Consider the following 18,044-nt stretch of genomic DNA (forward strand, 5'->3'; position numbering starts at 1 on the left):
TAAATAGGTTTTTACTGACTTGTGGAATTCATTCGTTAAATGCAATAAAATTTAAATTATTACAATTATAAAATATGGAAAAAAAAAAAACTTTTCTTTCATCCCTCGCTTTTCTTTCAAAAGACAAATCTTTATATGTCATGTCATTCTCTCTTCTCCTGAATAGATTTTTCATTTTTTGCCGATTCGGATACAAATAGTTTCTAATTATTAACATTTTACAATAACTTTAAATCAAAACCAAAATTTTAAAAAATCATAAATTTGAACCTTTTGGAATTGATTTTGTTATTTCTTAATATGTATAATTTATAGTTCTTTAGTAGTAAAATTTAAAGATGTTTATTTATAAAAAAAAAAAAGAAGAAAGAGGCCATACCCCAACATTGTCTTCTCAACTATAATGGAGTCAAACTATATAATATTCTAATACCATCAAAATTTATATGATACAAACGTTATATGATTCACTGCATCATTATAGTTATAAATATTATACATAGCCCCGAAATAATCAAAGCAGGTTTACAACAAATAGTTCACCTTTGTTGCAGCCAACTGACGGATGTTCCGACATATTAACAGATCAACACCGACAGTCTCTCAAATAGTGCAGCCAGCCATGGCTTTGTGCTAGTAGCGTCTGCTGTTACCATGCATCTGATCCCTCGCCTTATATACAAATTTACATATCAAGAAACTCATCGGTAGTTTGCGATCGATAAAAAGGAACGTCAGATTTACCTTGCCTGACCACCCAGTTAAGTTCTACGATTTGATCTCCAAGATTTTGTGACCTCAGTCACTGTAATCTCCTGAAACTGCAGATTCTGATTCCTCATCACCGTTCTCATCTCCATCTCTGTCCGAATCATCATTGAGTTCCATATTTTCACCTTCCTCTTCGTAACAACCATTTTCATTTTCAATTTCTTCGGCTTCCTCGTCCTCTTCCTCTTCGTTCATTTCCATCATTTCATTACTTCTGTTAGGAGTAGCATCATAAGGTGATGTTCCCCACCTTGCCATCTCATACAGATTTTCGTTGGAATCATCATCAGTATCACCAGCTTCCATGCCAATACTATTGTCATCATTTTCAATCCCAACGTTTTTAATGCTTAAATTAACCAACTCCTCTCTTTCAGAATTTCTAGGTTTCTCCGCCTTATTCTTGAGGGTGCTCTCATTATCTAAGCAATCCTGTAGAATCTCTGCAACAGCCTTCTTCTCTGTTCTCCTTCGTCTGATTGTCCTTGGACCACGCCCATGCCTCTGTCCATTTGTTCTTACTCCCTGCTGCTGCATAAGAATAGTCAATGTCTCACCTTGTTTCATACTCCGCCTGCTAGATTGAGATGTTGGACGTTTGACTCCTCTTTGAGACTTTTTACATTGGCGACCACCCCCACGTTTTCGCACGTCCCTATATCCAAAGCTACTCGGAGTGTCAGGAAGACGATCACAGCTATCCTCCTTTATGAGACCATATTTATCGAATTCCAACCTTTCAGTCCTTTCAACATCGTTCGAGAAAGCTTGCCCTAAAGCTGACTTCTGAATGCAGGAGAATAAGTTGATGAAAACATGAATTCAGGAAAATAGTTGAAAAGACGAGAAATTTTACTTTTCTTTACCAACTAAGATGTACAGAAAACGGAGGCAAGTCATGGGTAGAACCAGAAAATTTTACATTAGGACCCACAAGTTTTGCATATTGAGGTCGGTCATTAAAATGGCAAACCTCAAAGCAATTTTTGTGATTGCAGTAAATATAATCCTGGTGACTGCATGGACTATCCTATAGTTCTTCAAAGGTTGCATTGCGATGGACGGAAAATAATTAGAAGGGCTATGATTCGAGAATCATTACGAGTTTGAATTTCAAATGAAATCAACATCGAGTGTACTTGTACATCACACAAATATGAATAAAAGAACTTAAATTGAGAGAGGAAGATTTTGAAACTCCTTTGAAAATAAAAATCCCAAAACAGATTTGAAATCCATAAAAAGAGTAAAGGTCAAAGTCAAAAAAACATTTAGAAAAAATGCACAGGAGAAAGAGGGAGGGGGAAGAGGGAGAGAGATTGAGGAAACTCAACTGTAAGAGTTCCCACTTTCTTTTCCTCATGAGACTCGGCCTTCTGATTTGGAGTGTAGAAGATAGATGAATCTAACTCAAAAAGCCTCAGAGCCACAGCAGCAGTTGTTTCTGGTATCCAAGGAAGCTGAGGAACAGACCCAGAACAGACATATTCATATGTAGCACCCCTAGATGAGGCGCAGTAGCACAATAATTCTTCTGTTGTCTCAAAATCAGCTGATAGGTAGTCACGCTTTATGGCACCCTCAAACTGAGTCAGGAGCTGAAACAAAAGTTGGAACACAATAAGTCTCCTTCTGACATTCTCTACTTGACAATAATTAGAATAAAACAGAAGAGAGTGAAGATTGCCGCATATGATACAAGTTTATGGCATAATATGTAACGAAATGAGGCATGTGTTAGCCTCAAAAATAAGCCAATTTAGCATTGATACAATTGAAAACCTGTAAAAGATCTTTCACGGATGAAGCATTCTGCAGCTTCAATCCCCAAGAATTCCTACATTCTTCAGTCCAAAAAGAATGAAGACCCTCAGAGGGAATGCATGCCTGCAGTAGTAGAATGGGAGTAATTAGTCACACAGCCTGCTAGGCAAGTCGAGAACAAAATAAAACTCATGTGAAACAATGTGATCTGTACCTCAAGCAAAGTTAGAACGGCCTTGATCAGTCTAATAATCGGTGAAGTTGAGTTTGAACGGCCTATATTGATCCTATCTATTAAATTGTTTTCAGTGAAATTTCCCCTGTCGTCAACATGGCTATGCATCCAATGACAGTGAGGGCAGAGGTCGTTTTTAGCATCATGCGTATCAAGGCACACATCACAAGTTCCCAGAAGAGGCGAGCGCCTTATTTTTCCATACCTCTGGGCACGTAAAATTGCAGAACTGAGGCATTCTTTCCATGTCCAAATCTGCAGCTCTTCATACCTCTTCAAAAGGTTATTTTCTTTTGACTCATTCTTTCTGCAACCTATTTTGAAGGAAGTAGATGGTTCCCAGGAATCAGATTGAGTACCGCAAAATTCACTCCTAGGACTCTCAGTACTTGCACTAGCTACACTAGAAATAACTTCAAAAGCTACATCTTCACCCTCGTTTCTACTCTGGTCCGTAAGATTAAGGAACTGATTACTCTGAACACATTCCTTGAAGTAGACCTCAATTTTTTGCAACATGATATGCAAATGAGATTCTCTAGTCCCGCGAGCATCCAAAGATTTCAGAAGAGTGTCAAATGCCTACACAAATAAGAGCTGTAATTAAAATTAAAACATAATAACATAAAAGAAAAAAACGCTGATCATACCTATTATCTAAAACAGCTTCTCTCCTTTTTCCCAACCCATTTAAAGAACAGGAAAATGGAAAAACACATAATAAAAGAAATTTGAAAATTTACAAACCTCCTCAGAATCAATAAGTCTCCAAGTGCCGGTAGATGATTCAAAAAAGATTCGGCCCCAACCAGGGTCTAGGCTAGAGGCTGAAGCAACAAACTGCCAATAGCGATTTCTCCTTCTATCTTGACCAAGAGGCAAGGACCTATAAACATACATTTCTTCTGCTCTATGACCTATATAAGACTTTAGCTGCGAACAAGACCTTTCTGATGAACACCCATTCTGCTGAAGAGGGGTTACAAACTGAACCATAGCTGCATCTTGAGCCAGAGTTTCAATGGAAATATGAGCATCCCCAGCCACAACAGAAGACACATCCTTTTCTAAAGTGGTTGTTTGTAGATCATAAATAGTCTCCTCCCTCATTCGCCTTTTATCTACTTGTGCTTCTGCCCACATTTGCTTCTTAAGGGCATTTGCCGCATCCATCCGATCCTACAACAAATTTTTTTTGGGAGAAACAAGATAAGACTAGAATTCGATTTCCCGTTCAACCTAGAATATCCTAATATGTCATACCTCAAGAATTACACGAATTGAATTTCCTTCATTTGCAACACCAATTAATGCAACAAGGGCATTGAGACGCTCTTCAACAGATAGATCAGAATATTCTCCTTCAGTCACTCCTTGGACCCAGGGCTCACCTGATCCGCTTTCATCAATCTCAACATCTTGATCAAGACTGACTGTTCAATCATGAACACGATTATTCGATTATCAGCAGTAGTAACAAATTATCGATTCAAAATTGGTGAATTGTTTTTACCTTTCTTAGGGAAGGATCCAAAATTGTTGCATTCGCCGTTTTCATTTCCATCAAATAGGGTAGCCACAACATCAACTTCTGCACCCTCAGCAACATCACTTTCCGAATCATCATCTCTTTCTTCTTCATCAACATTTTGACCAGACAGAATGCCATGTGCATATTTCTGTATCTTCCCTTTGGCAGCAGCAATTATCGATTCAGCATCAGCTGGATCCTTTCTAAATGCTGGCCGCACACAATATGTTGAAGGAGCGATTCTTTCAAAGAGTATGGGATCCCTTGATAGGGCAACAGATATAGAGGCCTCAGGAGTCTTGCTTGTTGACAGGTCGCGAAGCCCAGATTTCTACAACAGATATACAATTAGATAAACAGGGGAGGAAATATAGCACACAACAATACTAGCTATTATTTACTTGAATCTTCTCTGCAAGATCAATAACGTTTAAGCCTTTGCTTCCTTCAAGAGCAAGAACATGGTAAGCAGCAAATTTAACAGTTCCTGGCGTTAATCGGTGCCTTGATTTGCGTTGAAGGGTGAATCCTTTTTCTTGCATAATTGCAATGGCATTCTCCGCTGCTGAACCATTTCTCAAAGTGGACACTATGTCTTCACAGCTTTTACTCTGAGGATAACAAGTGTTATCATGGTGACGATTACACATTCAACAGTGTGCTTCTATGGTTGTGCAGAGGTAATGCAGGGGTTTCATGAGAAAGGGGTCATGTTCTAGGCCGAGAACACAATAAAACATCAGGGCCTTCTAGGGAAAGAGTTTAAGGAAAATGTTGTGCAAACAAGATGAATGCTTGATATTGTATTACTGTAGAGAATTTTACTGTAGATTTCTAATACTATCAAAAAAATATCAGATAGTGGCATCACATAATAATATAAAAATAAATAAATTAGAAGTTGGATTAGAATTTAGAATATTTAAAATATAAATGATTTGCCGGAAGTGAAGAAAAGTTGATGGAAACCATAATTATGTTCCGAAGTATGAAGATTAGTTGAAAATATATTTCAAGGAAAGAAAATGAAACTGAAACACAAGGGGCCATTATTTATAGAACTCTTGAGATAAACGTAGCAAATCATTTACCTCTTTAACGTCGTTTACAGAAACACGGTCGTTGATTTTTTTCTTCAACCGGGGCCCAAATCCAGCAGAGAGTGTAAATTGTCGTAATATTTCGTGCCATGTCAATGGATTTAGGTGCTTCTGCCAGTTACGTATGTCAAACCCCCACAAATATGCCTGCGATGATAATTAGACCAATAGGGTTAAAAAACAAAAAGAATTACACAGTGAAATTAGAAGCTATGGAAGAGGATGGAACAATTACCCCTTCAACAACACGAGGATGTCCACCTTCAGGATTAAAAGCACTGTATTGATTTGTACCAGGTCCGCCAGATGGAGTTCTCACTACATCTTCAATATCTTTTACAATGAGTTTGAGAAGAGCAACGTGTATCTCACAAAGCAGTCTTGAATCCTGAGAAATGGAAGGAAACATAAACAACTGAGATTGGACCACATACAAACGAGTGAGAGAGAGACAGATGGAAAGAACATAGGCGAGGGTTGCACCCAAACCAAGGGGAGATGAAGGGGAAAAAATTGGAGCTCGCACTTTTCTACACACAGGAAATACCAGTGTTCTAAAAATCCCCGCCTAGGACCGCCTAGGCGGCGCCTAAGCGCTGGGCGGTCCAAAACCGCCCCGATTTTAGGCTAGTCGAAACTTCTAGGCGCCACCATATTAATCGGGCGGCGCCCGGACCGCCGAAAGCCGCCTAGGCGATTTTACAATTAAAAATCCGCCTAGGCGGTTTACACTTAAAAAAAACAAATTATGATATTCCTAATTATAGTATATATGCATATCACCGCCTAGCCGGATTTCTACTTTAAAAAAAAAACCAAAATAATAACATTAATAAATAATAATTATACTTTAAAGAATAATGTTGGAAACATATTTGACATTTGTGATTTGTCTGCAGCCCAGCCCGTTCATTGTACAACGGTTGTAGTAAAGTAGTAAACTGATGTGGATGATGCCTACCACCTACCGCTTTTTAGAATACTGGGAAATACACATCCTACAGACCATTATAATTAAAATGAAAGGGGGGAAAAAGACAAAGGGCAACTGGAGATCGGATTGAAGTCAAAGCGCATTCAAATAACTCACATAGTCATGGAAAGCCTGCAAGAATTCATCGAAAGTGAAAGGCCACAGTCCTAGAACATCAGCAAATGTAACAAAGAATTTCCAGACCTGAAGGAGCAATATCATTTCAGTACTTCAAAGCAGATAAATTGCATCCATGTGTTTTTTAAGAGAACAGATTGCAACAAAATCAAATTTGCGTACCATCAGGAGATTTCCAACATTTTCTTCTGAGTTAACCCAAGGTTCAGTAGCAAAAGGCAGTCTCAATTGAACAGACTTTGGAGGGAACTCACACATGTTATCTGAATCACACAAAATTTCAAAAACTAAAAACAACAAACTTTGAGAAACTAAAACGAGCAAAAAAGGCAAGAAAAATCCATTTAAAGAAACACAGCTGAAATGAAAACACATAAAATAAAGGACCTAGGCCACCCTTGGAAGTTTAATACGAATACAATTTTGTAATGCAGCTACAAATCTGAAACCTGTTACAAAGTATTGATCTATAGCGTAAAAAGAAGTCAGCATGGCAATAAATAAGTTAAATAAACATTTCTAGTTCGTGGGACACGACTGTGATCAGCTTATTAGTCTTAAGAAAAAGTGACAGCAGCACAACATATGTTTGATTTGTTTTACAGGGCATTCCATAAGTCCAGTAGAGACTCATAACACAAAAAACTCACAGGTTTAAAAATAAATATCTTATCAGCGTTGTTGAATCTCAGACAACTTCCAAAAATGTATGAGACAAGGTTATTCCTGGTTAAGTTCGGATTGTGAAAACAAGAAATTCAAATTCTGTGAAAGATGGAAAATTAAAGTACATGCATAAAAAATCCTTCAATCCCAATCTTTCAGAGCTTACAATGCAAAAAGAGCGAAGTGGTTCTCGAAAACACTCATTAGGATCATTACTCAAAGGATATTATCTCACATTCAAGTAAAGCAACACCAACCTCGAAACGACTCAAGGTTTTGCAAAGTGTCATAATCAAGAGAAACAATTGAAGGTAGTCCTTTGCTGGAAGCAGCCAGTTCCATAAGTTCCAGACGTTCATCCTCTATTAACTCCATGGATTCTTTAGCTATTCTGCGTGCTGCTGCTCTCCCCACTGCAGCTTTCTGTCTCGCTGCTTCCTTCTCCTTGCGGTGATCTTCTTTTTGTTTCTTCCGCTCCAACTGGAGAGAGAGAATATAGGAAGCAAGTCAATTACGAACCCAATAAAGATAACATTAAGTAAAAATGAAGAGGCAAACAAAGTAGTAGATAGTTCAACAATACTCGTAATCGCTCCTTCTGCAGAAATTTCTCCCTCCGTTCCATTTCACGCTTTTCTTCACGCTGGAATTTCTCCTCTTGCCGCTGCTGTTCACGTATCATTCGCAGCTCTTCCTTTCGTCTTTCACGGTCTTGCCTCTCCGTATCTTTCTTCAATTGTTCCTCCCTCTGGAAAGTGAAACATGCAGTGCCAGATTTATGCCAAAGAAGAATCTTTTAACATACTGTTTTGCAAAATAGTAAATAATAATTTGTCCAGTGCATAAATTGCAAAGTCCTAACCTTACGCCTTAAAATTTCTTGTTTTTCAAGTTCTTTCCGAAGCCTCTTTTCATGGGATTGAACTTCTCTTCCGATTCGAACGTCATCACTCTGTACAAGGTAACTAACTATGATTCGCAGTAGAATCATGTAGAAATTTTTGGCAACAAAAAATTCCATCTTCTAGAAAGTACCTTGCGTTTTCTGTCAATTTGCATATTATCATCATTATGTGCAATGAAGCCAGAATTCCTCGGAGATGAGGCAAACTTGACCTGCCTGTCTGACTGAGAAATTACGTCAACACTTGACACCAGTCCCCCAATACCATATTCCCTGGGTATATGCCCATTCTCATGGCCAACTGAAAGACTTTTTGCTGTACTGCCATCATCAAAAGGCGAGTCATAGTAGGAAGAAGGCGCCGCATTCCTGTACGCATCGGACCTAACTTGAGACTCTATGATTTCATGGGGACCATTTGATGAAGCCTGCAAATCAAATTGACAAAACTTAAGCCATCAGTTCATTCGATTGGCATGTGTTGTTCTGCAGTCTAGTGGAACATACATGCTCCATTATTCTTCTTTTTTTTGCCTTGCAGTGTTCCTTTCAGTAGAAAAAATTAATGTAACAAAAAAATGCATACATAACAGTTCCACTAATAATGCAAGGAACTTATTTAAGAAACAGGCATGATTAAAAAAAATGCACGTAATACAAATGGTCCAATTAAGGAGAGAGAAACCAACATTGTGTGACCTTCAGGTCAGAGGAAAAACATAGATTATGTGCATCAATCAAGAGAGTCAGCTGACTTCACTTAGGAAGGTAAACCAACATTATCTATACACATTTAAAAATTATATTAATAAACCAAATGTAAATCCAAATATAAAGATAGAGAACGAACTTTGATGTGTTTCGCATCATATTTTCCATATGACTTGCTGTCGTATGAATGTCTATATCTATGTTGCAGCTCTGCCGGCGCTGTTTTACAACAAAGAGTCACATCAGCAATACACATCAGGACACTCTTCTATACTTGTATAAAACTAGAACATGGTATAAAACATCGGCTGAAGTACAGAGCCAATTCAGGGTACACTGCATCTGTTTTTTGGCACTGCTCACATTCATCTTATTCAACAATCTTGTACGCAAGATTTAAGAAATCAAGTTTACATCAACCATCATTTAGCGCTGAGTCTTAGACTCTTATTTCATTAAACAGTAAAAATATCTTTTGCTAATTCTTATGCATTAAAATGGTCCATCTGACATTTGTACAGAGAGTAAGAATCTTGAGAGACTCCCAGACTCTCATGTCTAAGAATATCTTGCTTTAACAGACTCTACAACAGTGAGTAATTTACAAAAAAGGAACCTGCTGCTTCAATAAACAATATCAAATCATTTACTAGGCACCGATTTAGACAACACATAATCTCTCAAAAGATGACAAGTAGCCGTAGGAAATAAATATACCAATGGGTGCCCCAAATGCACCGGGAGGAAGTTCGTCAAACTCAATGCCAAGCATTGGTCCCTCTTCTCTTAGTGGCTCTCCCAACTGTGCCTCCACACAAGCTATCACTCTGTGCTCCATTTTTGTCCTAGATGCCTCATAATACCCTGTTGCCACCATAGGCATATCGCCACCATTATCAAACTGGCTCGAACTCGATTCCGAGCCCGAGACGGAGCCAGAGCCATGCCTACTGCCTGGCTCAACAGCCATCCTTTCTTCTTTTGGGGATTCGGACAAATCCTTCCGACCACCAACTGACCCAGATGGCGTTGTCTTTGTGGCTCCCATTCCTACTGCCTCCTTCTTATCCTTCAATCTCCGATGACAAAACCACATCTGCAATTGTCGGTCAGTTAAGCTGAGTTTCTCAGATAATTCGGCACGGGTTGCTTCAGATGGGTACATCTCCACTGCATTAAAGATCCATAGGAAAGACAAAATGACATTACTCAAAAATAGATTTTCATCCGCACAGCCCAACTCATAGTCAGTATATACACAAGTGACTCAAAAAAATAAACATTTAGCATATACATTGTAGCTAACTTAATCTCATTGTGAACAACTCAATCAAATTGGGAACAAAAAAATAAGGACATAATAATAGACATACCATCAATTGTGCATCTTCATCCAAAAAAAAAACAAGAAAGAAAAATACAAATTTAGAAAGAGGGACAAAATACTTGAAACATCAAGAAAGTCCACAAATAAAAACCCACAATTCACACATTCACACACAAAGCAAAACCACCATGAAGAACAATATATAAAAAAAACAAAAAACCTGAATAAGTTTTCTCAAGAACTGTCAATTGAAAGGGCGTCTTCATCTGACGCTTAGGCCTCTTGGAACCCTCCGTCTGGCTCTGATCGACGTTCCTATCGATCTCTCCTTCAGAACCCGCCTCCATCCCGGATCCAATCAAACCCTAGAACTTTAGAGATGCCCAAAAAACAAAGAAACGATAAAATTCGTCCCTATCTTGGTAGGAAGGAAAACAAAAACGATTGGAATTCAACCCACGCGAGATAAAGTAATAATAAGAACATCATCGCAAGTAAATAAGAATAAAGATTGGAAATTTATAGAGACGGTTGTGATTGCAGATGCAAACGATAGAATATCGAGATCCAATGATGAATTGAATTAAAAAGAATAATAATAACATAAATCGAAATGTTAGAAATTAAAAGCAACACAAAAGGAACAGTAATTATAGTAGAAATAGGAATAGCCTCTCTTGCCTCTAACACGAAACATTTTTCTTCTTTTTAAAAAAAATTTTACGATTCAAAATTAACATGGGGTGGTGTAATTGACTTGACTCCCGGACACTTTTTTATTTTAGATTTGATTTGATTTGATTTGATTCATTCCAAGAGATCGGAAAGTTCATATCTGTTTTCTGGGTATTTTGGGGTTTTCTTGACTTGTAATCTCATATTTCAATGGCTCTGGTCTAACCAGATGTTTTGGGCTTTGCATCTATCAGTCTAATATTTTAAATGACTTTGTTTTCTTTTGCCTAGAGAACACTAATTCCTATGAAAAAAGTTATGATTTTAATTTATTTAGTGGAGGTTTTAGCTCAGTTCCTTTTCTTCATTTGGTTTTCTGTTTTTGCATATATATATATATATATATATATATATATATATATATAGGTAGGTAGGTATGAACTTAAAGTCTATTTGATTTCCAATTAAAGAAATATATATATATCGAGCCGAGTTTGTTCAAATGGCATGTCCACCTTCACCTAAGAGTATGTTTCATCTTCACAAATCTTTCACATTGTTTTACTTGGATCAGATGCGATTTTCAAATTGGATAGCATTCAGTTATTTAATTTTTCATAAAATTGAACTATAAAAAACGAACAGATGGAAATATTATTTGTACCACCCACCAATCAACTCAACTTTCGATCGTTTAGTTTTAATTATTTCTTGAGGAGCGTGCTTATATTGAATCAAGTTTTAGTATACAAAATGAATTTCACAGAAATTGGTAAACGCACAGGAAACAAAATAAGCATTCAAATAACTTAAACTCATTAAAACTAGTGATTACAAAATGCCAACCACTTGAGGTATTCATAGATTATTCTGAACATTAGGAAATCATCGGAAATTACAGGATATCCGAAACTTTGAAGATAGAGAGACTGGATACAAGAACTAATTGCACAACATGGCAGAATGTTCTTGATGGCTCATTCGGTTTTGCATGAAAGAATGTTGCAACATACATCGAGGTTTCCACCACGAGCCTCACATCAGTATTCAAGCAGATTTCATTTGCTGCCACAAGAGTGAAATTGAATTAAGGTACTGACAGAACATATCGAAAGTAAACCGTATATTTGTTTCATGCTAAAGATGAAAAACACATGGCGTTTAAAGATTCAAGGCTTTTCCATACAGGGTCATGCAAAGAGTACTCAATAATTTCCAAACGATTATCAGTAGGCAGTACACTTTTCCTTTCTTCTTGGTCAGACATTTTCGAACATTGATCATATAATGACACAAACTAAAAAACCCGTACAAATTAACAAGTAGGAGTTTTGAATCTCAAGGTTAGGAGTTAGGCCTGGTGTTATTAATCTACCCACAGGTAATTTACGTTTGTGTTTGCTAGCCTATTCTAAGAAATTTGCTGCATTACTAGCTCATTTTTCTTTAATCAGAAGTTTTGCCAAAGCGTGTCAAAAGATTCCAACAACTACCACGTGTACTGTAAATTTCACAGATTCGTGCTTACTCGTTTCTCTTCTTCAATCTTGGCCTTGATGAAGGAGTAGAGCGCAACTCCGGCAATTGCAATGCTAGTTCCAATACCAGTTTGCAAAGAAATTTTATTACCTGTATGATTTGAAATACGAATAAGTTTCGTATCACATCAATTCATAGACTATAAAGAGCCAAGTTCAGGTAGAGTAGTAAGCTTACCAAAGACTATGATTGAGAAGCCAATCACAAAAACACGCTTCAAGACATTTCCAACTGCATGTGTGAGCGGAGCCACTCTCTCTAGAGTGTTGGTTGCCAGCTGAGATAGGAGAAAAATAAAGCTATTAGAGCTTGTGAAAGGTGACTATTCGATAAACAAGTACACATTTGGTCGTCTGTGATGCCAAAATAACTTATTATGACATTCAGTCAACAGATAAAAGCCTTTCGAGATTGTCAAAGATGCTAACCTGATTGTAGAGATGGTAAAACATTCCAACCCAGAAAAGGTCCGTGATGAACTTGGTCAAACCTACTTTAGCAATCGCATCGTTAAACCCATACTTCATCAGTTGAGGTCCCTCCAACTATGGGATTGCTTAGAAGAGAAGATGCAAGAACAATATTAAGAAGAAAGAAATATCCGAGGAAATACAACCTAGACAAGGGTATTAGGTGAAGAATAGTGTCATTTATCTTCTAGTACTTACGATTATGGCTGGTGGAATGCAAACAATGAGGGCAATTATAGAAATGTAGGCATACAAGTTAGTGCTATCCATGTCAGTCTGCAAAAAAGCATTCGACGGGAAAATCAATTATCACATTAAAGGTAGATAGGTTCCAACTGTATCATAATTTGTGAGAGCATCCTGATAAGATAATACTGTAAAAAATTATCTCATAACCATAGCTTTCTTCGAATAAATGCTCCGGTAGGTGAATGAGATATTGGAAATCATAGCGCTAATAAATCCAAGCCAGTTGAATGACAGTTCAGTCAGTGATGCCATTGATACACCTGCATTAATTTGTAAAATTAACAGTGAGAGTGGTACAATATATACATGTTCTGAACTCAATATCTCGAGCTTAATATGCATGATCATGCTAAAACTCGTGTCCAGCGAGATTGAAGTTACTTTGGCAAGTCATCGTGAAATATTTATTATGACACCATTTGGTGAAAATAATTAGACATGGATTGTTTCCCCGTCCTTGTTTCATCAGTGTTCGGCTCGAATCGATCTGCTATCCATATCTTTCGATTTATTATCCCATATTATACATTTTTTATCATCACACCACACAATCAAGTGGTGCCTATGAGTATACGCGATCATAAATAGGAAGCATTTAGTCAAAGAACACAGATCTTACCAATGACGACTGGAGCCAGTGACAGCCACAAAGCAAAAGGTATCTGCTGTCCAAGAATGAATTGTGAGGCCGCAGCATTGAAGAAAGGCTCGAGCGCTGATCCAAAATAAAAACAATAGGGAGATATGACAGGTCCCACGGGTATAAATTACAATTTGCTTCAGTATCACAAAAGTTCCATAGTTAATCATTTGAGAGAATTGATAGAGACCTTTGATTGTGTGAGTGAACGAGACCGCAACTGCAGCAAACGACACATTGCTTGTTACATGGCCGAGGGCATGGCATACAGCAACAGGGATGAGAAGCTTCAAGAGGGTTGAGTCCATTGGCTATGCAAACATAACCGCCAACGTTGGAACAGTAATAAAAACAGAGGAAGTAAAATTTACGGAACTCAAAACTCCTTTACTACCAATCAACTGCATCTTTAAAATCAGAAGCCACTGAATTTGATACCAAATCACTTCCATTACAGTATCTGTAAATCATGACTTTGTTATAATATATAATTATTGATAGGCCGCCTCCAGCAGGACTCTAAGTTCAGGGATAAGTAGTTTCTATAACTAACTAAAGTTAGGTCACAAGTTTGTTTAAAACTCTCTTTTGAGTATTCCACCTTTATATATCATTAATTTGTTCTCAGTGGCTAATTTTTAACATCTTCACAGCCTAAATACTCGATGAACATACATGTTTAAGCTTTGCATATTAATTAGGTCCCTTTATTCCCGATCCCTGCTTTACACATAAAGTGTTAAGTTATGAAAATGATTATCACATGCTTCACAGGTTTGGCAAATAAACTAATCTTTCATGAAAAGAGATTCTTCCCTCGATAAAAACTTAATTCTGTTAGAAACCGGTAAGAGATCACTTACAGCTCTCTTAGGAAGGCCCACGGTCCAGCTCATCAAGCAGTAAATAACACCAACAAATAAATGTATCACAGACACAAAACTGCACAAAAACGTATTCAGTTCATTTTCCACCCATTCACTTAAGTGCGATAATATCAATATCGGAGCTATTGCAGTGTTAACAAAATTCTTACTATGGATAGGGAAAGTAATTGTAGATCTTCTTGTTCATAATGTTGAAAATCACATTCAAGAAATACCTACAACAAAACAAGGACACGACCATTTGAAGAAAACCCGCTAACAGATAAATAATGGTTTCCGCGGCCTTAGTCAAACACAACAACAGGTGTACCACATGAAGAAGAAGAAGCCCGTGACTAGAGCCGGGTACTTCTTCAAAAATCCCACCTTGGCCTCCCTGCGAAGAAAACGGGTCAGAAACAAAAAAAGATAGAAAACCCAAGGTTTTCCTGGTCAGAGAAACCGAAAAACGGACCTCACCCGACTGAATCGCCACCCTCTGCGGGAGAAGAAGCCGCCGCGTGGCACGGTTGGAAACCCTCCCTCTTGGCCACCAATGAAATCGGCACTGTCGTCGGAGAAGCCTCAAGCAGAACCGCTGGTCGGAGCTGCCTACCCCATATCAAATTACCTCCATCAGTGAGCTTCCCGCTGAGCCTCATGGTGGGTAAAACACAGTTTCCATAGAGTCGCGCCGCCGGCTTTGGGGTAAGTACACCACCCCGGACGGCTACTCCATTGATCACGCGAGACTCCATTAGAACTTTGAGAAACAAAAAGTTAGTTGCATAAAGAGGAACGATGGGTGGTGCCGCCGGGAATCGTAGCTTGCACTGAGCAGCTTCGAGTGACACCTATCCACAGAAGCGGATCACATATATTGAAACGGCTTCCATTGTTGGAATATTTAATATTTTTGTAAATATATTTTTAATATAATAATATGACTTGGGATTTGAATATGTGCTTTTTTTCATAAATTAAAATTACATTAATCATGATTTATAGTATCTCAACTACATATCAAATTATTTTCCCAAAATATTATTTTATTTAAAAAAAATAAAAAAAGTGAAAGGTAAAAATTTCATGAAAAAATATTTCAAATATGGTAAAAATTTCATGAAAAACTATTTCAAATAATTTACAGCAAAATTTACTATGCTAAAAGTATGGTTAGGTTATGATTTATTTATGTTCGTTTTCTGATAAAATAAATACATATTATCTAAAGAAACGCTAATTTTATTTTATTTTATTTTATATAATGAAGCATGTGGGTTAAAAATGTAATTTCGTTTGCCGAGAAGCCCAATCCAGTGGGGTTTTCTTATCTTATCCTCTGAAGCGAGAGGTCCGTGAGGAAGCGCTGCTCCTGTCCAATCCTTGGAATCCAATTTCCCATATCCTTGTAATTTTTATCACCAGCGTTCCCTTTTTACCCTTCACCCTCTCTTTTTAATATTATAATATAATATAATATAAAAAATAATAATAACATAACTGATGCAACCCGGGCGAAATGGACAAGCCGGGTCGGGAACTCTGCCGGGTAAACTATCAAAATATCAAAGGAAATATGAGTTGGACGCCTGGTTTGAATCTCGCAACTCCTCGGTCCGATTCGTGAGATCTGCAAACAGAAAGTGACCACGTGAATGGGCGTCGGAGGGGTGTCCGGCGTGACCACTCCGGTGCTTAAGTCAGCAGGGTAGTCAAGCAATAAAACCAATGTAGCCAAGTGATGACTGTGAAATTGGTGTGGAACAATAAGAGTATTTAATATGTATTCAATTTCTGAATTGAGAGTAAATACAAGTAAAGAACCTGGTATTTATAGTAGATGATGCAATGATGACCTCGTTTTTTGTGTGTGAGCATTAATTATAATAGGGTGGCTGATTGTACCCTATTGTTCTGACATGTCAAATCGCACACTTGTCACATCCAGACTACTTGATTCATTGACCACTTGCATTAGTGTCGGAGAGAGGTCGGCTATACACACTGTTTATCGGCGGCATTAAATACTTCAATCATATCGAGGTGATCGAGCAGAATGTCTCTCAGGTTAATTTACAGAAGAGTTCGGGTATTCCACATCTTGGAGAAATCATGTCCCGGGTGGTCCAATGGCTCGGGACATTAATCCATTTTGTCAACCCATCGGCCTAGTGTCAGAGATGGAACAGTCGCCCACATCCAATTCTGCTAGTATACTCGAGTGCGGTGCTCATATCGAGGTGGCCCGGGCAGAAAGTTCTCGGGAGTTTGAACGAGAGCCCGGGCGTCCGGTGACCCGGGGAGGAGACGTCCCGGGCATTCACCCGCCCGACTCCTGATGAACCCTTCCTGCCGACTTGTCCTGATTCTAGCCATCCATCCAGTATCCTGGGTCGTCCATGCCCCGTGCACAAGAATCGTCTATGACTCGGGCACAACCTGGGCTATCCCGAGGGTATCATCAATAACAAAAACAAAGAAAATAGTGTGTGATTGGTTCTAGTGACTGTTGCCTAAATAAATCAAGTCGACCCGTTATTAATTTGGAGCTCCATTTAATGAAAATTTGTTTGAGTTTGTTTAACGAGGTTTGTTAAGTTAAATGAAAAAAATTCGAGCTTTAAACTATTTTAGCTCATGAACAAATTCAATTTTACAGTTTTAATTTAAATTTATAATTTGTATTTATTCAACTCGTTTACGCTCGATAAAAGCTCGTGAGCCATGGATATATTTGTTAAATAAAATTCGAGCTCAACTCGATTATAAACGAGTCAAATTCAAGCATTCAAGAGTTCGGTTCGACTCAATTACATCCCTAGTTGCCTCTAACCAAATTATAAAAATTATACCTGATCTGCGTCAAATTTTTAATATTACTTTCTTGTTTTTCCTCTAAATTTATTTATTTTTATTTTTCAAGAAACATATTATAAATTCCGGAAAAGGTTTCATCAGTAGCCTTTTTAATTTCAGAAACAATAACTGAAAATCAGTTGTTTCGTTAAGTATTTGTTTGTCTATGATATTTGGGCTACATTTTTTGTTGACTTGTTTGTAATCGTATACAAGGAATGTAATATAATTTTTTTAGTTACAGGAAATAAAAGTATATACACCTTTTCTACTTCCAATTATGATATGGAAGTGATGAAAAATAAGTGTGATAAAAAGATAAATTAGGGATAAATATGTATAAATAATATGTTTTTAAATTACATAATTATGTGTTTATTATTTTATAATAATTTAAATGTCCTTGTAAAATTTATATGAATCATGATTGCCAAATAGTGTAATTGTAAAATTTGATTCGTATAATATTTATCATATGATCGTCATGTGGTCGATGATGAATGTCTAATGTAACTTATATATAGTGTCATAACATGTCAAATGGTGAATTCAGATGCCTAAAAAATGAGACATGTTATATGAATAAAAACTAAACTTCATCTCACATTCATCAAGTGCATAAAAAA

The 18,044-nt window shown here is 37.4% G+C and overlaps 2 protein-coding genes across 3 annotated transcripts; both read right to left on the bottom strand.

The window, feature by feature from the left end:
- Window positions 1–404: 404 nt before the first annotated feature.
- Window positions 405–11,016, bottom strand: LOC142523276 (homeobox-DDT domain protein RLT1-like). Its single transcript, XM_075627014.1, has 19 exons — window positions 10,341–11,016; window positions 9,511–9,963; window positions 8,933–9,012; window positions 8,214–8,510; window positions 8,041–8,130; window positions 7,762–7,926; window positions 7,436–7,658; window positions 6,675–6,775; window positions 6,492–6,578; window positions 5,637–5,789; window positions 5,393–5,548; window positions 4,703–4,912; window positions 4,284–4,632; window positions 4,034–4,203; window positions 3,518–3,949; window positions 2,750–3,352; window positions 2,554–2,658; window positions 2,106–2,369; window positions 405–1,557 (listed from the first exon to the last, which is right to left on the bottom strand). Exons 1-19 carry the CDS (start codon window positions 10,465–10,467, stop codon window positions 799–801), a joined length of 4,824 nt encoding a protein of 1,607 aa, XP_075483129.1. The 5' UTR covers window positions 10,468–11,016; the 3' UTR covers window positions 405–798.
- Window positions 11,017–11,578: 562 nt separating this feature from the next.
- Window positions 11,579–15,459, bottom strand: LOC142523277 (triose phosphate/phosphate translocator, chloroplastic). Of its 2 annotated transcripts, none has more exons than XM_075627015.1 (12): window positions 15,040–15,459; window positions 14,891–14,956; window positions 14,730–14,795; window positions 14,557–14,635; window positions 13,884–14,004; window positions 13,673–13,768; window positions 13,201–13,313; window positions 13,003–13,080; window positions 12,763–12,879; window positions 12,512–12,611; window positions 12,324–12,424; window positions 11,579–11,860 (listed from the first exon to the last, which is right to left on the bottom strand). In XM_075627015.1, exons 1-12 carry the CDS (start codon window positions 15,315–15,317, stop codon window positions 11,843–11,845), a joined length of 1,233 nt encoding a protein of 410 aa, XP_075483130.1. In that variant the 5' UTR covers window positions 15,318–15,459; the 3' UTR covers window positions 11,579–11,842. The 2 variants fall into 2 exon arrangements, with proteins under 2 accessions (XP_075483130.1, XP_075483131.1); XM_075627016.1 differs by having other exon boundaries at window positions 15,035–15,187.
- Window positions 15,460–18,044: the final 2,585 nt, after the last annotated feature.

This window comes from Primulina tabacum, chromosome 13 (genome assembly GCF_025594145.1).
Source record: "Primulina tabacum isolate GXHZ01 chromosome 13, ASM2559414v2, whole genome shotgun sequence".
In the NCBI taxonomy this organism is placed as follows: domain Eukaryota; kingdom Viridiplantae; phylum Streptophyta; class Magnoliopsida; order Lamiales; family Gesneriaceae; genus Primulina; species Primulina tabacum.

Coding starts and splice junctions, on each gene's coding strand:
- LOC142523276 (XM_075627014.1), bottom strand. CDS start 10,467: ATGGAGGCGGGTTCTGAAGGAGAGATCGATAGGAACGTCGATCAGAGC. Junction 8,131..8,213: donor AAATTGACAGAAAACGCAAG/GTACTTTCTAGA, acceptor TACCTTGTACAG/AGTGATGACGTTCGAATCGG. Junction 2,659..2,749: donor CCGTTCTAACTTTGCTTGAG/GTACAGATCACA, acceptor CTACTACTGCAG/GCATGCATTCCCTCTGAGGG.
- LOC142523277 (XM_075627015.1), bottom strand. CDS start 15,317: ATGGAGTCTCGCGTGATCAATGGAGTAGCCGTCCGGGGTGGTGTACTT. Junction 14,796..14,890: donor GGCTTCTTCTTCTTCATGTG/GTACACCTGTTG, acceptor GTTTTGTTGTAG/GTATTTCTTGAATGTGATTT. Junction 13,081..13,200: donor TTTATTCGAAGAAAGCTATG/GTTATGAGATAA, acceptor GCTTTTTTGCAG/ACTGACATGGATAGCACTAA.